Below are 19,494 nucleotides of genomic sequence, written 5' to 3'. Positions count from 1 at the left end.
ATCAAACAGGCCAAAAGACAGAGCCAAATGATCAGAAACTGACAGAAAAACAATGGAAACAGTTATATAGATGACGCAGATGCTGGGGTTATAAAACAAAAACATTAAAAGAACTATGATTAATACTTTTTAGAATATTGAGGAAAGATGGATATAGTTAAACCACATGGAACATTCATCAGAAAAGTAGAAACCATGAAAAAAAAGACTATAATGAAATTAAGAAGTCAATTCATACAAACACACTATTACAAAAGTGGAAAGACTTGGAGTGGAAAAAGATATTTATAGTACACATATCTGACAAAAAACTTATGCCAGGCAACTCAAAGGGAAAACATGCAAAAGTCTTAGAGAAACTTCATAAAAGGTATGAAAAAGGCTAACTAACAAAAATGTGCTAAACTTCATTATTAGAAGGAAATACAAAATTTGCGTGTCATCCTTGCGCAGGGGCCATGCTAATCTTCTCTGTATCGTTCCAATTTTAGTATATGTGCTGCCGAAGCGAGCACAGAAGGAAATACAAAATTAAAAACAACACATGATGCTATAAACATACCCGTGTGGTTAAGCAAAAAAGGCAGGTATTAACAAGTGGTGACAAGGATACGGAAGAACAAAAACCTGATTATACTTCCTAATGGGAATGTAGCTTTGGTATGACCTCCTTGGGAAAGTGTTTAGTAATATCTTATTAAACCTGAAAATACATACACTCTATGACCTACCAATTCCATTTCCAGGCAAATGTTCAACAGAAATGTATGTACATTCACCAAAAAACATGTAAAGGACTGTTCATAACAGCACTACTCATAATTTCCCCAATCTGCAAACAGCCCAGATGCCCATTAACAGTTTTAAGTAGGATGAGGTACATTCGTGTGAGGAGCACCGTACAGCCACAAGAATGGATACATGGATAAATGGATAAGCAACAGCGCAGATGAACCTCACAATGCGTAATGGTGGCAAAAGAGGCAAGACAACGAAGAGTTCACTGAGTATGACTCCATTGATATAAATGTGAAAATCAAACAAAAACAACTTATGGTGTTAAAAATTCAGATAGTGATTCCTCAGGCTGGTGTGTTAGGGGTGGGATTAGTGACCAAGGGTGAGGCACGAGGTGGACTGGATGCCACTGATTTGATCTGGAAGATATTTACAAAATGTGTTTCCTTTGTCCAAATTTGCCAAGCAGTACACTTGTTTGTGCAGTTCTCAGTGGGCATTATGTCATTTAACTTTACTTAGAGATTATATATACATAGATAGGGCATATCTGTGTAGGTAAAGTTGTTAAGTAGGTAAGTTAAGTAGGTAAGTAGGTAAGTTTCACTTAGCGTGAAAAAGTCATCTATCTGCAAACTAAAGATTGAAATTCTGTGAGCATTTATTGATACATTACTTTTATAAAACTGATCCTCTGGTTGCTACCAACGATAGCTGGGTTTTGTTTTGTTTTGTTTTTTAAGATTTTTTAAAATTTATTTTAGAGAGCAAGAGCAAGCTCTCTAAAAGCTTGCTTTTAGAGAAAGGGGGACAGAAGGAAGAAGGAACAGGAGAGAGAGAATCTCAAGCAGACTCCCCCATGAGCTTGGAGCCCGATCGGGGGCAAGATCCCACGACCGTCAGATCATGACCTGAGCCAAAATCAAGTGTTAGGCACCCAGGTGCCCCAGTGATGGCTGTTTTTTAAATGAACCATATCTGGGAGGACACTGAAGACATCGATGATTTTCATGTTCATTTGGATGTACCTAACCTATGTTTTTTTACATGCATTTTACCCTTGGAAAAAATTTGTGTCTAAAATTACTAATTATAATTCTCCAGGTAATGTTACAATATAGTAATTTCAGTTTATGGGTTCTGGAGACAAACTTGTCTGGGTCTGGGTCTAAATTCCACTGGTGGCTTTAGTGGCTTGGTTACTTACTAACAGGGTTTTGGGGACAAGAAACCCTGTCTTAGTTTCTTCATCTAGAAAAGACAGAGAAGTTTTATAAGATTAAATTAATGTTAATGAAGAATGAGTAGGAAGGAGCACATGCAACACTGTAGGAAATTTCTTGAAATACTGTGGCTGGTAACTGCTTTTACCCCTTTGATCTCTACAAATAGTTCTTCACATGAAGTTCAATGCCAGGCTTATGTTTTAGACATAATTAATGCTTCATTCAATCACGATTGGTGGAATAGTCTGTTCCTGGGTGCCTTACAACTTGAAGCTTCCTTTCCCTTTTGGAAATGATTGCACATAACGGCATTTTCTTTCTATTTAAACAAGTTCCTTTTCTTCAAACGTGTTCTGATCCATAAGCCTTCTCTTCTATGAACTTGTTCAGCTCAGCTGTTACTGCCTTTCCCATTTCCTACACATTCTCAAAAGAAAAATGTTTAAACTTCTAAATCCAACCATTACTATAGACATAGAAAGTTAGTTGTGGCACTAATTCCTTCAATACTTGGGATTAACAGAAAAAAACAATTATAAAACCTCCTGGCTTTCTTTAGAGTTTTAATAATAGTGGGAGAAACATGTTTTTTCTTTCTTTTTTAAAGTTCCTTTATTTCTGGGGCACCTGGGTGCCTCAGTGGGTTAGGGCCTCTGCCTTTGGCTCGGGTCGTGGTCTTGGGGTCTTGGGATCGAGCCCCGCATCAGGCTCTTTGCTCAGCGGGGGGCCTGCTTCCTCCTCTCTCTGTCTGCCTCTCTGCCTACATGTGATCTCTCTCTCTCTCTGTCAAATAAATAAAATCTTTTTTAAAAAATAAAGTTCTTTTATTTCTCAAATATTTTTTGAAAAATTTTAAATAAATTATATGTATAAAGAAGTATATAAACTGCTATGTAGAACAGCTATGACAGAGCCCCCACACTTGAACAATTTGAGAAGCTATTATTTTTTAAAAATCTTAAGAAATTTAATAAATACATACATATATATACATACACACACACACACACATATATATTTGCTTGATATATATATATCTTTACAGACATCAGAAAGCTGTGGTAGAAGCCAGGACTTAGGGAACTGAGATCCCAGAGAGAAAGAGGGTATACAGAAGTGGGCTAGACAGTCGCCAGTGGTGTTCCTCTTAGGGCATCTGTCAATGAAACCTTTCGGGAATACTGAGAAGCCAAGCAGAAGGTGGCTGATAGTACAGTGGATTGTATCAGGGAGACAAAAATTGGAATATACAACGAGCAAAAGGAACCATAGGAAACACTCCAATCTTTCTGGTGGAAGACTTAAAGGGCTATGCCATGGATGGAGTAAAATCAAAACAGACCGAGTCTTATAAGGGCTACAAATAAGCCTCAGTTGTGCTGAATTCCTGATTAGATTTAAGTATATTATCTATCACAATGGCTTAAAAAATAAACATTTATTATCTCCGTTTCTGTGGGTAAGGCAGTATGGAGCACTATAGTTGGGGGTTTGGGCTCAGGATCTGCCATCGCAGTCAGGATGGCAGGAGCTGCAGTCATCTGAAGGCTCAATGAGGGCTAAAGGTCCTACTTCCAAAATGGTTTACTCCCATGGCTGTTGGCAGGGCGCCTTACCATATGGGATTCTGCACAGGCTGCTTGATGTCCTCTTAAACTGTGCTTGCTGCCATGTTAATACGGCAGTTAACTTGCCCCAGAGCAAGCAATCCAAGAGAAAGAAAGGAAGCTATGATGCTTTTTATGATTTAGTTACATACTGCCACTTTTGCCATATTCTATTTGCTGTCACTAAGTATAGCCTAAGACAAAAATTAGACTCCACCTTTTTAAAGGAAGAGTATATTGAAGAATATGTGTCTGTATTTTAAAACCATCAACAGAGCCTATGTCCCTCTCTCTGCTGCCTGCCAGAGTGTAGGGTGAATCTGTTCTGATGGAATTTAACATCATTTAGAATCTCTAAAATTTTCAATACACAGTGTCCAAGATTCACACATAAAATTAGCAATTAAGATAACAAACAGGGCAAAAATTAAAAAAAAAACAGCAAATAGAAACAGAGCTCAAAGTGACTTGCATACAAGGGTCATGAGAAATGGATCAGAAAATATAGTGATTAAAATGTTCAACACATGGACAAGAAGATAAAGAATTTCACCACCTCTGTCTACAGAAAAGAACACAAAGGCAGGGTGCCTGTGTGGCTCAGTCAGCTAATAGTCCGAATCTTGATTTCAGCTCAGGTCATGAGCTCAAGGTTGGGGGATGGAGCTGAGTGTCAGGCTCAGCACAGGCTGGGAGCCTGCTTAAGAATCCTTCTTCCCTTCTCCATTTGTCCCTCCCTCACTGCTCATGCATGTACATGCCCTTTATCTCTAAAAAATAAGGAAAGGGGAGAACTGAAAATTAAGCAAACGGAAATTAACAATTCGATACAATGGGTTGAACAGCCGCTTGGATCCAGCTGAAGAGAGGATTCATAAACTGGAAAATAGGTTGGTAGAAAATATCCAGACTGGAGGATGGTGTGTACCAAGATGCATATAATGGGAAAACTACATGAAAAACTGTGAGCCCCTATCAAGATAACTTAAAAAACAAACACTAAACCCAAGACTCCACAACTAGCATCACAGAGTATACTAATGAAAACCAAAGAGAAGTAGAAGGTCTTAAAAGCAGAAATACAGACATTATCTTCAAAAAAGCCACAATAAGACTGAAGCTAACTTTTCAGCGGAAATTATAGAAATCAAAAGACATGTAATGACATCTTGAAAGTTCTGAAAGGAAATTACCTTCAATTCAATACTCCTGTTAAAATATCCTTTAAAAATAAAGACAAAAAGGAATTATTTCCAGACCCAAAAAACCTGACAATTTTTCTTGAGCCAAACTAAAAAAAGAAATAACAAAGTTCTTCAGGCAGAAGGAAAATTTTCCCAGACGGGAAGATGGAAATACAGGAATAAATGGAAGAGCAACAGGAGGGGTAAATATGTGGGTAGCTCTCAGAGAATAATGACTCTACAAGATAGTGGTTTCATCTTGTGAGATTACAGTACAGCTGACCTTGAACAACAAGGGTTTAACTGTACAGGTCCACTTACACATAGATTTTCTTCAATAAATATAGTATTCTTAAGTATATTTTCTCTTATGATTTTTAACAATATTTTTTCTCTAGGTTACGTTATTATAAAAATATAGTACATAATATATGTATACAAAATGTTTAATTGACTCTTTATGTTATCAGTAAGGTTTCCAGTCAACAGTAGACTATTAATAGTTAAATCTGGGGGAGTCAAGAGTCATGTGTGAATTTTTGATCATGCATGGGGTCAGTGCTACATTATTTGATAGTCAACTGTAATGTAAAATTAAAATGTGTGAAAACACAAAAGAGGGAGGGGGAGTGGTAAGTGGAGTTACAGGGTTCTAGGGTCAAGCATTACCTACAAAAATGGTAAAAGTACTAATTCATATTGGATTCTAATTATTAGGGTCAAGAATCTAAATCATGATCTTTAGGACAACTTCTAAAGAAACAATGAAAGATGTAGAATTAGCAAGGTAATGGGGAAAGAAAAAAAAGATTAATCCGAAATAAAGCTAAAATAGAGATAGACACACAGACACAAATAGGGGAAAAGGCCCATTAAATAGAAGGGATAAGAGAAAACAAGTAGTAAGATTGTAGTTATGAGCCCAAGTATTTCAGTAGGATTACATTAAATATAAACTAAATTTTCTGGGGCGCCTGGGTGGCTCATTGGGTTAAAGCCTCTGCCTTCTGCTCAGGTCCTGATCTCAGGGTCCTGGGATCAAGCCCTGCATCGGGCTCTCTGCTCAGCAGGGAGCCTGCTTCCCTTCTCTCTCTCTGCCTGCCTCTCTGCCTACCGTGATCTCTGTTAAATAAATATTTTTAAAAAATCTTTTAAAAAACCCCTAAATTTTCTAATAGGTAGTTAGCTATTTTCAAATTAGATTAAAAACATATGTGTAGGGCACTGGGTGGCTCAGTTGTTTAAGCAACTGCCTTCCACTCAGGTCATGATCCCCAAGTCTCGAGATCAAGTCCTGCATCGGGTTCCCAGCTCCAAGCGGAGTCTGCTTCTCCCTCTGACCTTCTCCCCTCTCATGTGCTCTCTCTCTCTCTCAAATAAATTAAATAAAAATCTTTTTTTAAGAAAAACCACGCATAGTTAATAAGTAACTACTAAGGATGCAGCCGCCACTCACGTAAATACATTTTATATGACCAGCACTTCAGAAACCCACATACCTCTATCCTATATCATAAGTCTCCTCCATAAATGGCATTTGTAATGTTAATTTGTTTTAGTCTTGAGATTTACCATCTACCCTTGACTTCCTATATTATTTTTTTTTTCTGGCTATTTCTGAGCTTTATTTGAATGGAATCCTACTATTTGCATCTGCTCTTCCATAATATTTTTGTGGGAGTACCTTGTACAGCTGCACGTGACTGCAGTTTTTCCATTTCCACTAATACACAGAATTCCACTGTATGGATTTACTGCAGTTTATTCTTTTCAACTGTAGTTGGGCTTTTTGTCCTTCTGGTTTTCAACTATTACGGAAAACGCTAATAAACATTCCTCTACATATATCCCATTGGACATTTAGAGGGTACATATCAAAGGATGGGACTGTGAGGTCAAAGGATATTCAGATCTTCAGTATTTTTAGAAAATGCCAAGATTTCTTCTAAAGCATCATACCAATTTACCCTTATAAGAACAAAATGTTAAAAAAATCAATTGGCTCAGTGGGTTAAGCTGCTGCCTTCGGCTCAGGTCATGATCTCAGGGTCCTGGGATCGAGTCCCACATTGGGCTCTCTGCTCAGCAGGGAGCCTGCTTCCTCCTCTCTCTCTCTGCCTGCCTCTCTGCCTACTTGTAATCTCTCTCTGTCAAATAAATAAATAAAATCTTTAAAAAAAAATCAATTCCCTTTATTTCAAAACCTCACCAATACACCTAGTATTGTCAGATTTTAAAATGTTTTACTTTTCCTTACCTGATATGAAAAGGTATCTCTTTGTGGCTTTAATTTGCATTTCTCTGATTACTAATGTAGTTGAGCACCTTTTCTATATTTAATATTGGTCATGGAATTCGTCTTTCGTGAAGTAGATGTACAAGTCTTTCGCCCATTTTCCTTTTGTGTTATCTGGCTTTTACTCATTGATCTGAAGTTCTTTCTATATACTCTGGTACTGTGCCCCTAGAGGTTCTGTGTGCTCCAAGTGTTTTCTCCCACTTGATGGACTATCTTCTCACTAAAATTTTAGTGACTTGAAAGAAGTTTCTAATTTTAATATGGTAAAACGGATCTTTATTATTTTATTGCAAAGGTATTTGTGAATTTTTGAAATCCTTCCTTACCCTAAGTTCATGAGGACGTTTTATATTCCTTCTAAAAGTGTTGTAATTCTCCTATAGATATTGAGTTCCTTAATCCACAGGAGATTTTTATGTGCCGTCTGACAGAGAGCCAATGTCTTTCATATTTTTCTCAACATGAATAGCAGAGTAACTGCACCATTTACTAAAAGTCAATCATTTCCCAGATGGTGTGACATAAAATCTCCATCACATATCACATATACATATATGCATGGGTTTCTGGATTCTCTGTGACACTGCTCTATTTGTCTGTCACTTGAATTGAATAATATCACATTATTATAAGTGCGGCGGTTTTGTAGTACCCTGATACCTGATGGTAAATTCCTTCCTTCTTGTTTTTCTAGTTGATGGGTGTCTTGGTCTCTTAATCCCCTGTATTTACATACGCATTTTAGAATCAAATCAGCTTGTCAAGTTCCACAAAATTATAGACTGGAAAACTGATTGAAACTGCATTCTATGAATTAATTTGAATAAAAGTGAAAATATTCTAGAAATACTGCATTGTCCAACCCATAAACATTGTTCATTTTCCACTGAATTCTTCTTTATTCTCAAAATTTTATGTTTCTTTAGTTATTATACATATTTCAAAACCTCACCAATACACCTAGTATTGTCAGATTTTTAAATGTTTTACTTTTAAATATTATTAATATTTAATAATTTTAAATAAATATTTAATAATACACAATATATTATATAATACAATAATATAAATTAATAACATAATAATGTTAATAATTATTAAATAAAATATTTAATAATTTTTAAATATTATTAAAATATTATTGAATATATTCCTAGGTTTGGTGCTGCTGGGTGGGTATCATATCTTCTAAAATATCTTCAAGATATTTTATCTTGAAGGTATTTTTAAAAATACCTTTTAATTCCCTAATTGTTTGTATCTGGTATACAAGAATATAATTTCTTACATGTCTGAGATTGGCAATCTTATTAACTTCTTGTTAAATCTAATAATTTATCTGCAAGTTACTTTGGATTTCCTACATTATATACCTACCCCAATCATCCAAGAATAGTAATATTTCTTCCTTCTTTTTCAATCCTTTCTATACTGACCTCTTTTTCTGTCATTAGCCAAGAGATCCAGTATAATGTTAAAATGGCGAGAGCAGGCATCCTTCTATTTTGTATTTCAAAGAAAATACTTCCAATATTTGGCCATCAAATCTGTTTTAGGGTTTTTGTAGATCTCTTTATCAGATTAGGGAAGTTACCTACCTATTCCAAGTTTGCAAATAATTTGTTTTTAATCATAAACAAGATACTTTATCAAATCCTACCTCCGTTGTGAGTTAATAATGATTCTTATTCTGGTAAATTACAGTAATTGATTTTTTTAACTATTGAACTAACCTTGTAGCATTCCTGAGACAAACTCAACTTTTATAGATTGTTGGACTTGGCTTTACTAGTATCTTGTTTAGGATACCTGCATCTATTTTATGGGTAAAAATGGACTATAATTTTCCATTTCTATAAAATGTTAAAATTGATTTTAATACCAGAATATCACAATCATACTACATTTTAGTATCTAGTCTCATAAAACAAACTGGAAAATATTCCTTCTTTTATTTTTTGGAAATTTGTTTAAAACTGGTGTTCTTTATTCTGTGTTTTGTAAAACTCACCATTGAATCCACCCATCATGGCCAAGTTATATATACTTGTTAGCATGGCTGCCTGGGAAAAGTTTCATAAATTCTTCCTTCATTATAGAACACAAGGTAGATTGCTCATGTCATAGATAGAAGCCATTGATAAATTTGACTTATTAGTAGTCTAAATAATGCTATCTTCATGGGGTCTCCACTTTTTCACCTTTTTTTGGTAAGCTATTACTGTTGTTACTCTTTTATTAACATATAATGTATTATTTGCCCCCGAGGTACAGGCCCATGAATCATCAGGCCACTTTTTCACTTTTATCACTACCATTTTATTTTTCCTTTTTGCCACTTCATGAGTTTCAGCACACACATGAAGAGTGGTAACAACGAAGACTCACTGAAATGTGACTCTTGCATTCACAAACTGAATAAATGCCTTCTTCATAGCAGCTTCCTGGTTCAAAACTAAAATGCAGGACTCACTATCATGCAATATTAGGGCTTCTTCAAAGAGTCAAAACTGCATGTAAATTCCCCCAACCAAGGATCCACTGCAAATGGTACAGATTTGTAATGCTTCTCCTTCATTTTGTGGCCTCCTTGAGTATGCATAGCTATTTGGGGAAAGGGTGGTGTTCTTCAAATAATTTCTTATTTTGAGTTATGTATTTTTCCCCTTTTAAAAGCTGGAGTATAATTTAACACGTAAAAGGAAAACCTGAGGACATTTTAAGGAGTTAATGGTAAGAATAAAAAAATAAAATAATACTCTAAAGCTCCAAAACTTGCAAATCACCAGACCAAAAAAAAGAACTCATTAAAATGGCCCTCCCCCAACATTAATCAAGGCAGGAATCACCGCTCCTATTTCTTTGTTAAACTAAATGACTTCTTCCCTAATAGCCCTGGATCTTTTAGACTGGATCAGAGGTTAGGGGTCTTGGCTGCTTTTCGACTCAAACAAATAAATTAACCTGTTCTCTGTCATTTAAAGTTATAATTCATGATAATGCTTTCAACCTATAAGAATCAAATACTTTCAGGCACTTTTTGTCTGCCCTTACTTTCCTAGCCTTACTCTCCTCTGTAACTTTTGTAAGCCACTATATTATAGGACCTTGACTTTTCCATGTATAGATCACAAACCATGGGAATGACCAAGGGATCACTCTGATTACCATACCAAAGTTGGAATACACCACAATGGAAAACCCAATCCCCTAGCCAATTCAAAGTTTTATTTAGTACTGGGGGGGTTTTTGTTATTGTTGTTGTTGTTGTTTTAAGTAAATTCTACCCCAGTGTGAGGCTCAACCCGCTGCCCAGATGATTAAGAGTTGCATGCTCTACAGACTGACCAGCCAGGCGCCTCTGTTCGTTACTGTTAAAACCACCGTGATTGGACAACCAATTCCATTCCTTCAAAACAGACAAGAATGAACATGAACCTTTAAACTGTTTCATTCTTTTTTTTGGTTTTGTTTTGTTTTTTGTTTTAACTGTTTCATTCTTAACTGAGAAATGGTATGTTTACAAGCACATAGGTAACTTTATGCATTTTTGTAGAAAGGCCTACCTTTCCGAAACAGCCTCATCATGATCCCGTGATAAATTAACCTTTTCAGTTGCTTCTTCTGAAGGGTTAGAAGGTTCAGAGCTCACAGAATTCTTTCCTTCATCTGGACTACTGACTGACTCTGAATTCTTATCCAAATTCATGGTCTCTGAACTTGTAGCCTGTTAATTGGGTGAAGAAAATGCAGTTAAAGGGGCTGTTACCACTTGTGTTCTTCCACACAAATTTGATAGGTAAAATTTCACTTGGAAAAGGTTCTCAAAATATCCTTGAATACATATGGCAAAACATATGTTAAATTATATGTATTTCAATGGTTGTTGACAATGCGGGCAGCGTCTTTGCCAAAATGAATTTTAAAAATATTTATAAGAAATAAAAATAATGACAGTACAAATCAACTTCCTAGCTTGGGTGGAAAGGAAAAACAAATACTGAAGCAGTTAGACAACATTATGTTCCTATGAGACTGTTTGAGGAACTCAGAAACATTAGACTGTAATAAGCACACTTTTACTTTCACTATACTAATAATGAGTAAAGACCAGAAATAAATCAAACCTCCAACTTGTCCTTCCAGTTGAGTTTTGTTTAAAACTTGGACGTTTTAGTCTATGCTTTGAGAATGTGCAGTATTTTAAAAATACGTGTATCTTAAACAATACAAAAGGGTCAAACTGGTTGCCCAACTCATGAGCTTTTCTGGTGGATAATGTGAACAAAGAGGCAGTACATAAAGACAGACTTCTGAAATGCTATTAAGGTTGCAGATTCTATACGTAGAAGTAGGTTCAAACAACACTGGAAAACAATAGCAAAAAATATGTGGTACCCTTTCAGTGCCAGCACAAAGTGGCTCACTTTTCCCTGCTACTCTTATCTAAGCATAATGAAAAACCCTGGAAATAATTCAACAGATAATCATAAAATGCCTCTGAAAGGTGGAAAGAAAAGGGCAGACTGCCTGAGGATCCTGACATTGCAGAGAGGAAGCACAGGGAGCCCCCTCGGTTTTCTTTTTGTTGTCCATGTATCTTCTACAACAGGTGCCACAAATGCCAGGGACCCATTCTTCTCCCCAAACCCAGGGCAGGGGTGGCTGAAGCCCCACTCCACACTGCAAAATCAGCAGCCATATTCACTGCAGCGCTAGTGTCATCTTGGTCCCCACCGGACACGTGGGGCAGCCGTGGACGTAACCGGCTGCAGTAGCAGTATCGACCAAGCCCAGCCAGGGACCAAGACTCAGGACTCCACACCTGAAACAGCAGCAGGACCATCATCCCTCATTTGGGACAGCCAGGGGCAAGGACTACTGAAGTACCAGCATTGCTGGCAGGGCTGCATCCTTTCTGGAGGTTTCAGGGGAGTGTTTCCTTTTTCCCAGCTTCTAGGAGCTGCCAGAATTCCTTGGCTCATAGCCCCTTCCTCCGTCTTCAGTGCAGGCATCCCAACCTCTGCTTCCACTGTCCCATCTCTTTCTTCTGCCTCTGACCTTCCTGACTCCCTTTTTGTAAGGACCCTTGTGATTACACTGAGCCCACCAGGATAATCTCCCCATCTGTGAGCTGCTTTTAGCACATAAAGCAACACAGTCACTGGTTCTGGGGATTGATCCATGGATTTCTTTTGGGGGTCATTATCCACCACTATCAACCTCTGTGGCAAAATTAACACAAAAGTGACATTTATACATTATATCCAGCATTCAAGGATACAAGGACCATTCACCAAGGAGAGCATATCTTGGGTTACAAAGTGAGTGTCAGTAACTCTCGACACAGAAATTTTACACAGTATGTTCTCAGATCAAAATAAAATTAAATTAGGTATCAATAAAAGTAAGATATTTTAAAAGGTTCCAAATGTTTGGAAATTAAACACACACTTCTAAATAATTCAGTGGGTCAAAGAACAATACCATAAGGGAATTTATAAATTATTTTCAACTGATGAAAACCAAATGGATGCCTGGGTGGCTCAGTTGGTTAAGCATCTGCCCCATGTAAGGCTCCCTGCTCAGTGGGAATCCACTTCTCCCTCTCCCTCTGCCTCTCAAATAAGTAAAATCTTAAAACAAAAACCAGTACATCAAAGATTATACTATCTGTAGTCAGAAGTGCAATGTCTAGGGGTGCCTGAATGGATCAGTGGGTTAACGGTCTGGCTCTTGGTTTCAACTCAGATTGTGATCTCATGGGTTGTGAGACTGAGCCCCAGACTGGGATCCATATTCACCATGGACTCTGCTTGAGGTGCTCTCCCTCTGCCCCTACGCCCACTCACACATGCTCATGAACTCTCTAAATAAATGAATCTTTTAAAAAAGATTTTATTTGTCAGAGAGAGAGAGAGAGAGAGAGCGAGCAGAAGCAGCGGGAGTGGTAGGCAGAGCAGGCAGAGGAAGAACCATGCTTCCTGCTGAGCAAGGAGCCCCATGCAGGACTCGATCCCAGGACCCTGGGACCATGACCTGAGCCGAAGGCAGCCATTTAACTGACGGGGCCTCCCAGGCATCCCTCTAAATAAATAAACCTTAAAAAAAAAAAGTGCAATGTCTAATCACCGAGAAGATGCTTAGAAAAATCAGTGCTTAAAGGGAAATTCATAGCTTTAAATGTTTTCTAGTAGAAAAGAAGATTAAAAATTAATGCTCTTTCTCTTAAGCTGGAAAAAGAAGAACAAATCATATCCAATGTAAGTAAAAGGAAATTATAAAAAACAGAAAAGAGACATGGAAGAGAGAGTAAGATTTTTAAAACCCTAGTCAAGACTGATCAAGAAAAAAAGAAAACACAGATTACTGGTATCAGAAATGAAATAGTGTATCACTATAGATGTACAAATGTTAAAAGGACAGGAAAATTTTGTCAATAATTTATGTCAACAAATTCAACAACTTAGATAAAAGGGACACATTCCTTGTGAAGATAATTTACAAAACTGATACGAGAAGAAATAGAAAAATCCAAATTGCCCCTTACCTATTAAAGAACTGAATTTCAAGAAAAAATCTTCCTACAAAGAAAGCTCCTTGCCCAGATAGTCTTCAGACATGGATTCTATCAAACATTTAAGGAAGTAAGAAAATCTTACACAGACTCAAAAAACGGGAGAGAATGCTTCCCAATTCATTTACTGAGGCTAGCATAAATATGATGCCAAAGCAAATAAAGACACTACGAGAAAAAAAATTCAGTGAATGTATAATAAAGATTATACTTAAATTTTATATAAAAATATTAACAGATATCAAACTCTAATAATATCCCTGCTGAAATATTTTAGACATGTATACTGCAAAGTGTACAAAAAATACATTAGTACTTGTGAATGCACCAAACATACAGATGGCTTAGGAGATGAACAGATAGATATATGACAAAAATATTAAACATATTAAAAAAGTAAAGGTAGAATTTTGGTGCTGTGTATACAAATGTTCACTGTAAAATTTTGTCAACTTTGTTGTAGTATCTGTTCAAAACATTTTATCATGATAAAATTGTGGGAATCACAAATCACCTCTCTACTCTCTTGATGAAAGAAATATAAGTGGCATTTACTTTTGGCCACCTAAGCTGAGCTTCTCCAGAGACCGCATCACAGGACATTCTGAATATAAAGTTTTCTTTAAAGCCTTCTTAGTTTGGAAATATAGTTCATATCTTAAAATCCAACTACCTATAACGGTGGGTCAATGAGGCAATTAAAACTCCTATGTGTTTATACCAACCTTGCAGGCTGTATTACTGGTTAATACATTTGTTTCCAAGCAGTTCTTCTGAGACTGCAATACTGCTTTAATACGTCTTTGAAGTTTTGATATTTTTGCCTAGAAGAAAAAGAGAAAAACAAATACAAAACCAAAGTACTAAATAATATATAGAGAGGGAGGAAAAACTATGTATCTGTCAAAGGAGTCTTGTAAGATTTAGGCATCTACCCAAATAAATGAGAAAATCTTGGGCGCCTGGGTGGCTCAGTGAGTTAAAGCCTCTGCCTTCAGCTTGGGTCATGATCTCAGGGTCCTGGGATCGAGTCCCGCATCAGGCTCTCTGCTCAGCAGGGAGCCTGTTTCCTTCTCTCTCTCTCTGCCTGTCTCTCTGCCTCCTTGTGATCTCTCTCTCTGTCAAATAAATAAAAATCTTTTAAAAAAATGAGAACTTCTTACAGAAGCAACGATTTAAATGTTTGATGCCAGTATGACATACAAGAATGAAAGATAAAAATATCAAACTTTTAATTGAGCCATAATAAAATTAATGTTGAAACACCAATCAGTGAGTAGCCCTAGAAACATAGAACAAAACAAGAGCCCCCAGTTTGAAATACACCATACAAGCTCTAATATAGGACATATTTCGAATATATATTAAGCCTATTAAACTGACACAGAACATTGATAACAGAAGAACACGGTCCAAAAGTATTGCTAAAAATATTGCTAATAGACTCTATACCTATGGCATAGTACATCAAGCTTGCCGTCAAGGATGATGTGGGTCTGCTTTATTGTTTTCCTTTCCTAACACGTAAAATATCACCAGATTCTACTTCAAATGAAATCAGAAACTTACGAAGAGTTCATCAGCTATGGCTTCATGTTTATTCCTGCACTGTGTCTTCCCAATGCGTTCAGTCAATTCTTTCAGCTTATCATCAAATAGTTTGTAATTTATACTACAGATCTCCTGTCGAATCAAATGTTTGACCTAGAATTTTAAAATAAAAACCAGAACACCCTATGTTTCAAATTTAAAAGCAATTTTATTTTCTACTCCTTAAAAATAGCTTTGTTCTTTTCTGGATTTACTGTAATTGATAAAATATACATTTTTCACATTTTTATGTTTATATTTATGTTACCAGAAGTCTGAATATCAAATTTAGTGAAACACACCCAGTATCTAAATATATAGATACATTGGAACATAAATTTATTCTCCCAGTGCTAATTTTTATTTGATACGGTTTCAGTTAATTCCATAATATGTATTAAAGAAAAGGTTAAAGCCTATATTGCATTTGTATTTTTTAATGAGCATAATTGAAACCAAGTATTCCATCAAAAGGAGCTCCACTTATCTGAAAGCCAAAGCCCAGTGAAAATGGTTGGTTGGCCTATAGTAGATATGAAACAAATTATGAAAGTCTGAGCCTTGACCCAGCCATTAACAAAGCTCTGTGACCTTTGGGAAGTCACATCTCTCCGCTTCATCTTCCTTGTCCACATATGGGGAGGTAATACAACATTTTGAACATGTGATGCTCATAGGATTTTTGTAAGCGTATAAAAGGTTAATATTGGAAAGAGCTCCAAAAAAATAGAAAATGGTGAATTAATATAAAGGAAATAAATGTGCAAGATAATCTGCTTTTACTTGCATAGGTTTTTTTTAGGGGGTGACTTTTTTATTGCTAAAATGGAGGGAAGTCAGGACTAATTAGGTAGTGACTAATGCTGTTTGGTATAATGCACACTGTTCTAACTGTGTAGTAGTGATCACATGAAACATTAATGCATTTCATTATCTGGCTGTGTTTTAGAGAACAGACGGGACTGTTTTCAGAAAACATAATTAATCTCAATGCCCAATGATATGAATAGCTCCTCTGAGCCATCTATTCAGAAATATCCACTGTAATTTTTTGCTGAATTGGTACTCTCCAGTAAGCTGCTTTTGTATCATAGTAGGTGATGTCTCTTAATAACAAAACCTGTCATGATACACCCAAGGTATTTATTAGCAATATTTGTATCCTTCCCCTAAATTCCTGCTTCTCGGTGTTTGAAATTGGAACACAAAGTTTCTAACTCTTTTATACTGGTAATCATTGGGATGATTAGGGGTATTCAGCAATTTTGATTATTCCCCGGGTTTTTCCTTCTCATTTTCAATTGTTCTTGCTTTTCAACATTATCATCTGCTTGATTTTTTCTGTAATGCTTAACATTTCTTCAGTGATTTCTCAACATTAGACATGATCACCATTTTTACTGTCAAACTTTTAAGTATTTGATTCAACTAGTAAGTGCTCAAAAGAACATACTATTTTTACTGACAGGTGACACCTGTGACCCATGTGTGTTTCTTATGGATTACTACAGGCTTGCCAGTTCAGTGGCTGGGCTCAATATGTAAAGCTCATACTCAGATGAGTCTTGGAGAAACTTTCTAAATATTCTGAATGTGGAAATACTGTTTTGCTAACAAGCAGAGATCACACAGGGTTTATGAAACTTCCCTGGTAGCACGTGGGGTATTTGTTAAAATCACAGATTTCTAGGCCCTACCCTGGATTCACCAAACAGAATTCCCTGGAAAAAGGCCTAGAAAGCTGTCTAATTAACAGGTACTACCAGTAATTTTTATTAGGTAAGTTTGAGAAAAGAGTAGCCTAAAACAACAGTCTTCAACTATCAGTGAGCTCAATAAGCCACAAGTTAAACAAGTAAGTACTCTGGGTGATTCAGATGGAGGCAGACTCTTAAAGCTTGGTTATTTAAAAGGACTAAATCTCCATCCATAGGTTGTTACTTTTGGTTAGAGTGGACATGTGTTCTCATTTAGTGGCAGTGTTAGGAAGGAAGACACAATAGAAGGAAGAAGGAAGGAAGAAGACACAATAGAGGAACACAATAACCTCCACCAAATACCTCATAAATGTCTTCTGCTGATGGTACTGTGTCCAAAATTATGGTAGCTGATGGAAATCCTAGGTACAGTCTGCAGTTGGCAGTGAGTGTAGCCTAAAGATTGGAGAAAGACTAGCAAGTATATATTTTCAATCTGCCTCAACTTTCTAAGATGGTAGGTAGAGTGAGTAACATGGACTTCCAAGAAAAACTCCTCCACTTCAGTAATTTAATTGGAATCAACGAGGCCAAGATCCTTATAAAAACCTTTAAAAAGAAGAGCCAACGCTCTGGGACTCTCTCAGGGAACAATAATGTCAGAATGGTAGGCCCTATTCCACTGGGATTTAAACTAAAAAAACAAAACCAAACCACAAAACAAAACCCAAATAGATGTGGTTTAGAGAGTTAACTGCACAGGAATTAAAATATCAAATGATGGGAAGCTAGCTATTTGGAGATAGGTAAAACCATAGTAATCAGCTAAAAACCAAGAGGTCTCTGAGGATGTGTGAGAAACTTCGCAGACGGGGAAGGTGGTGGTTGCGAAACCAAAATAAACCACATTCCTCAAACCTCGTTGGAGGGACCATTTTCTCTGTCAACTCCGACCAAGTGTTTTGTGAGACATATTATAGTAATGAATGAAAAGTGTGATTCTTCCATGCCGGTGACACCAAAATACTCAAAGATTAAATGTTGCCTTTGTATGTCCCTATCAGAATTTATTTCTAAATTCAACTACTAATCAATGGGAATAAGACACAGCTGGAATCCCCAACTTCTTTCTTAAGCTAAATCTATGCTCAACATAATTCTGCTACCCCTTTCCTGCCAGTAACAGAATATTTACAGCTTTTTAAATTAGTATTTTCTTTGGTCTTCCTGGAAGAAAAGACAAAGTAGAAAGGGAAAAACTGCTGACTCACCTTTCTTGCTGGTTCTGCAAGACTCTTTCAAAAAGGTTTCCACTTAATTATTATGTGAATACATAATTCATAACTCATATAATATGTAACTATATAACTGTAATGGTCTGCTTTAGAAAAGAGTAGTGTTTCTGTTTCTGAAACAGCAGGATAGTTTGGCTTCAGACATTTGGGTCCATTATATAATGTTGATAAGACATTAATCTACCACGTAATAACTTTCAGTTGAATAATTCTAGTGGTAGTAAAATAGCAAAATATGATCACTAAAACAGGTCCTCATTACAGGACCTATTAAAATTGAAGTTCATTACACTTAAACTCAAGAGTTGATCAAACATGGGAAGTTGTCTGACAATGAAATAAAATAGGGCAAAATGAAAGCGAAATGTGCGTTTGATGATGCTATAAAGTGAAGTATCAGAAAATCCAATCTCTCTCTGTAAACCTGAAAGTTAGGGCAAGTAAATCCGAATGCAGCGGGACTTCTGGGTTGTCTGAGTCTATGAAGTAGAGGTCAGTTGTGACAAGATATACAAACGGCTGTAGCTGCAGATCAGAGGACCCCAAGACCAGAACAAAAGAGACTGAATTATTCAGCAAAGCTTCAGGTCATGCAGTGTCTGGCTTTCTGGGAGATTTAAATGTAATAGTGACTAAAAAGTCCATTCTCTTTCTACTATAGCACTCTACCTGACATGATTCTCTAGGTTACGCTGTATATGTGTTAGTAATGTAAACAATTATCTTTCTTTAATACCTCTATCGGTTGATTCAGTTTTCATGCATCACCTTTGCACCAAGTGAAAATCTTCTGTACTAAATCATCGTGATCAATGAACTTTAATCATTTTATACTAATCAGAAGTTTCTGAAGCAAATATATAAGCACCAATGTTTTACCTGTTCCAGCAATGCTGTTTGCTTTTCCAGAGCTACACAAATATTTTCATTAATTTGCTCTGAAGTTTTCACACGCTTAACACTTTCTTTGTTTTCTGAAAACATCCTCTTCTTTTGATTATGGCCTTGGGGAAATGAAAAGATCAGAAAGTAAAAATATTCCTTCTAAGGAAGGATTTGGGAATTCTCTAATCCAGGGACTCTTTAAGGAAATAGAAAAACTAAAATGTGACCAAGGAAGCATTTTTTAGAAATATAATTGTCTAAAAAATTGTGATAAACCTAACCTTAAAAAAAATTATTATCTTAGGTTCATAGGTAGGATTCTGGTATCAGATACACCTCCCTTTCAACTTTATTTAATACCTATTTAATTCTGACAAAAACTGAATAACTTATAGC

At 36.3% G+C, this 19,494-nt stretch overlaps 1 protein-coding gene and 1 non-coding gene across 5 annotated transcripts in view; both read right to left on the bottom strand.

Annotated features, from left to right (window-relative positions):
- Positions 1 to 19,494, bottom strand: part of ATF7IP2 (activating transcription factor 7 interacting protein 2) — a 54,909-nt gene that overhangs the window by 19,482 nt on the left and 15,933 nt on the right. The window contains exons 3-7 of one of the 4 annotated variants that reach the window (XM_044233194.1): positions 19,093 to 19,217; positions 17,282 to 17,374; positions 15,201 to 15,335; positions 14,357 to 14,455; positions 10,621 to 10,781 (exon numbers count right to left, since the gene is read on the bottom strand). In XM_044233194.1, the coding sequence (XP_044089129.1) occupies positions 10,621 to 10,781; positions 14,357 to 14,455; positions 15,201 to 15,335; positions 17,282 to 17,374; positions 19,093 to 19,217 (613 nt within the window). Of the gene's footprint in view, positions 1 to 10,620; positions 10,782 to 14,356; positions 14,456 to 15,200; positions 15,336 to 17,281; positions 17,375 to 19,092; positions 19,218 to 19,494 lie in introns of those variants that run through there. The other 3 variants (XM_044233195.1, XM_044233196.1, XM_044233197.1) reach the window with 3 other exon arrangements.
- LOC122896219 lies at positions 409 to 515 on the bottom strand. The gene has a single exon (XR_006382381.1). It is a non-coding gene; the product is annotated as a U6 spliceosomal RNA (small nuclear RNA).

This window comes from Neovison vison, chromosome 14 (assembly GCF_020171115.1).
Source record: "Neovison vison isolate M4711 chromosome 14, ASM_NN_V1, whole genome shotgun sequence".
Classification (NCBI taxonomy): Eukaryota; Metazoa; Chordata; class Mammalia; order Carnivora; family Mustelidae; genus Neogale; species Neogale vison.
This window is presented reverse-complemented; position numbering and strand designations above follow the sequence as displayed.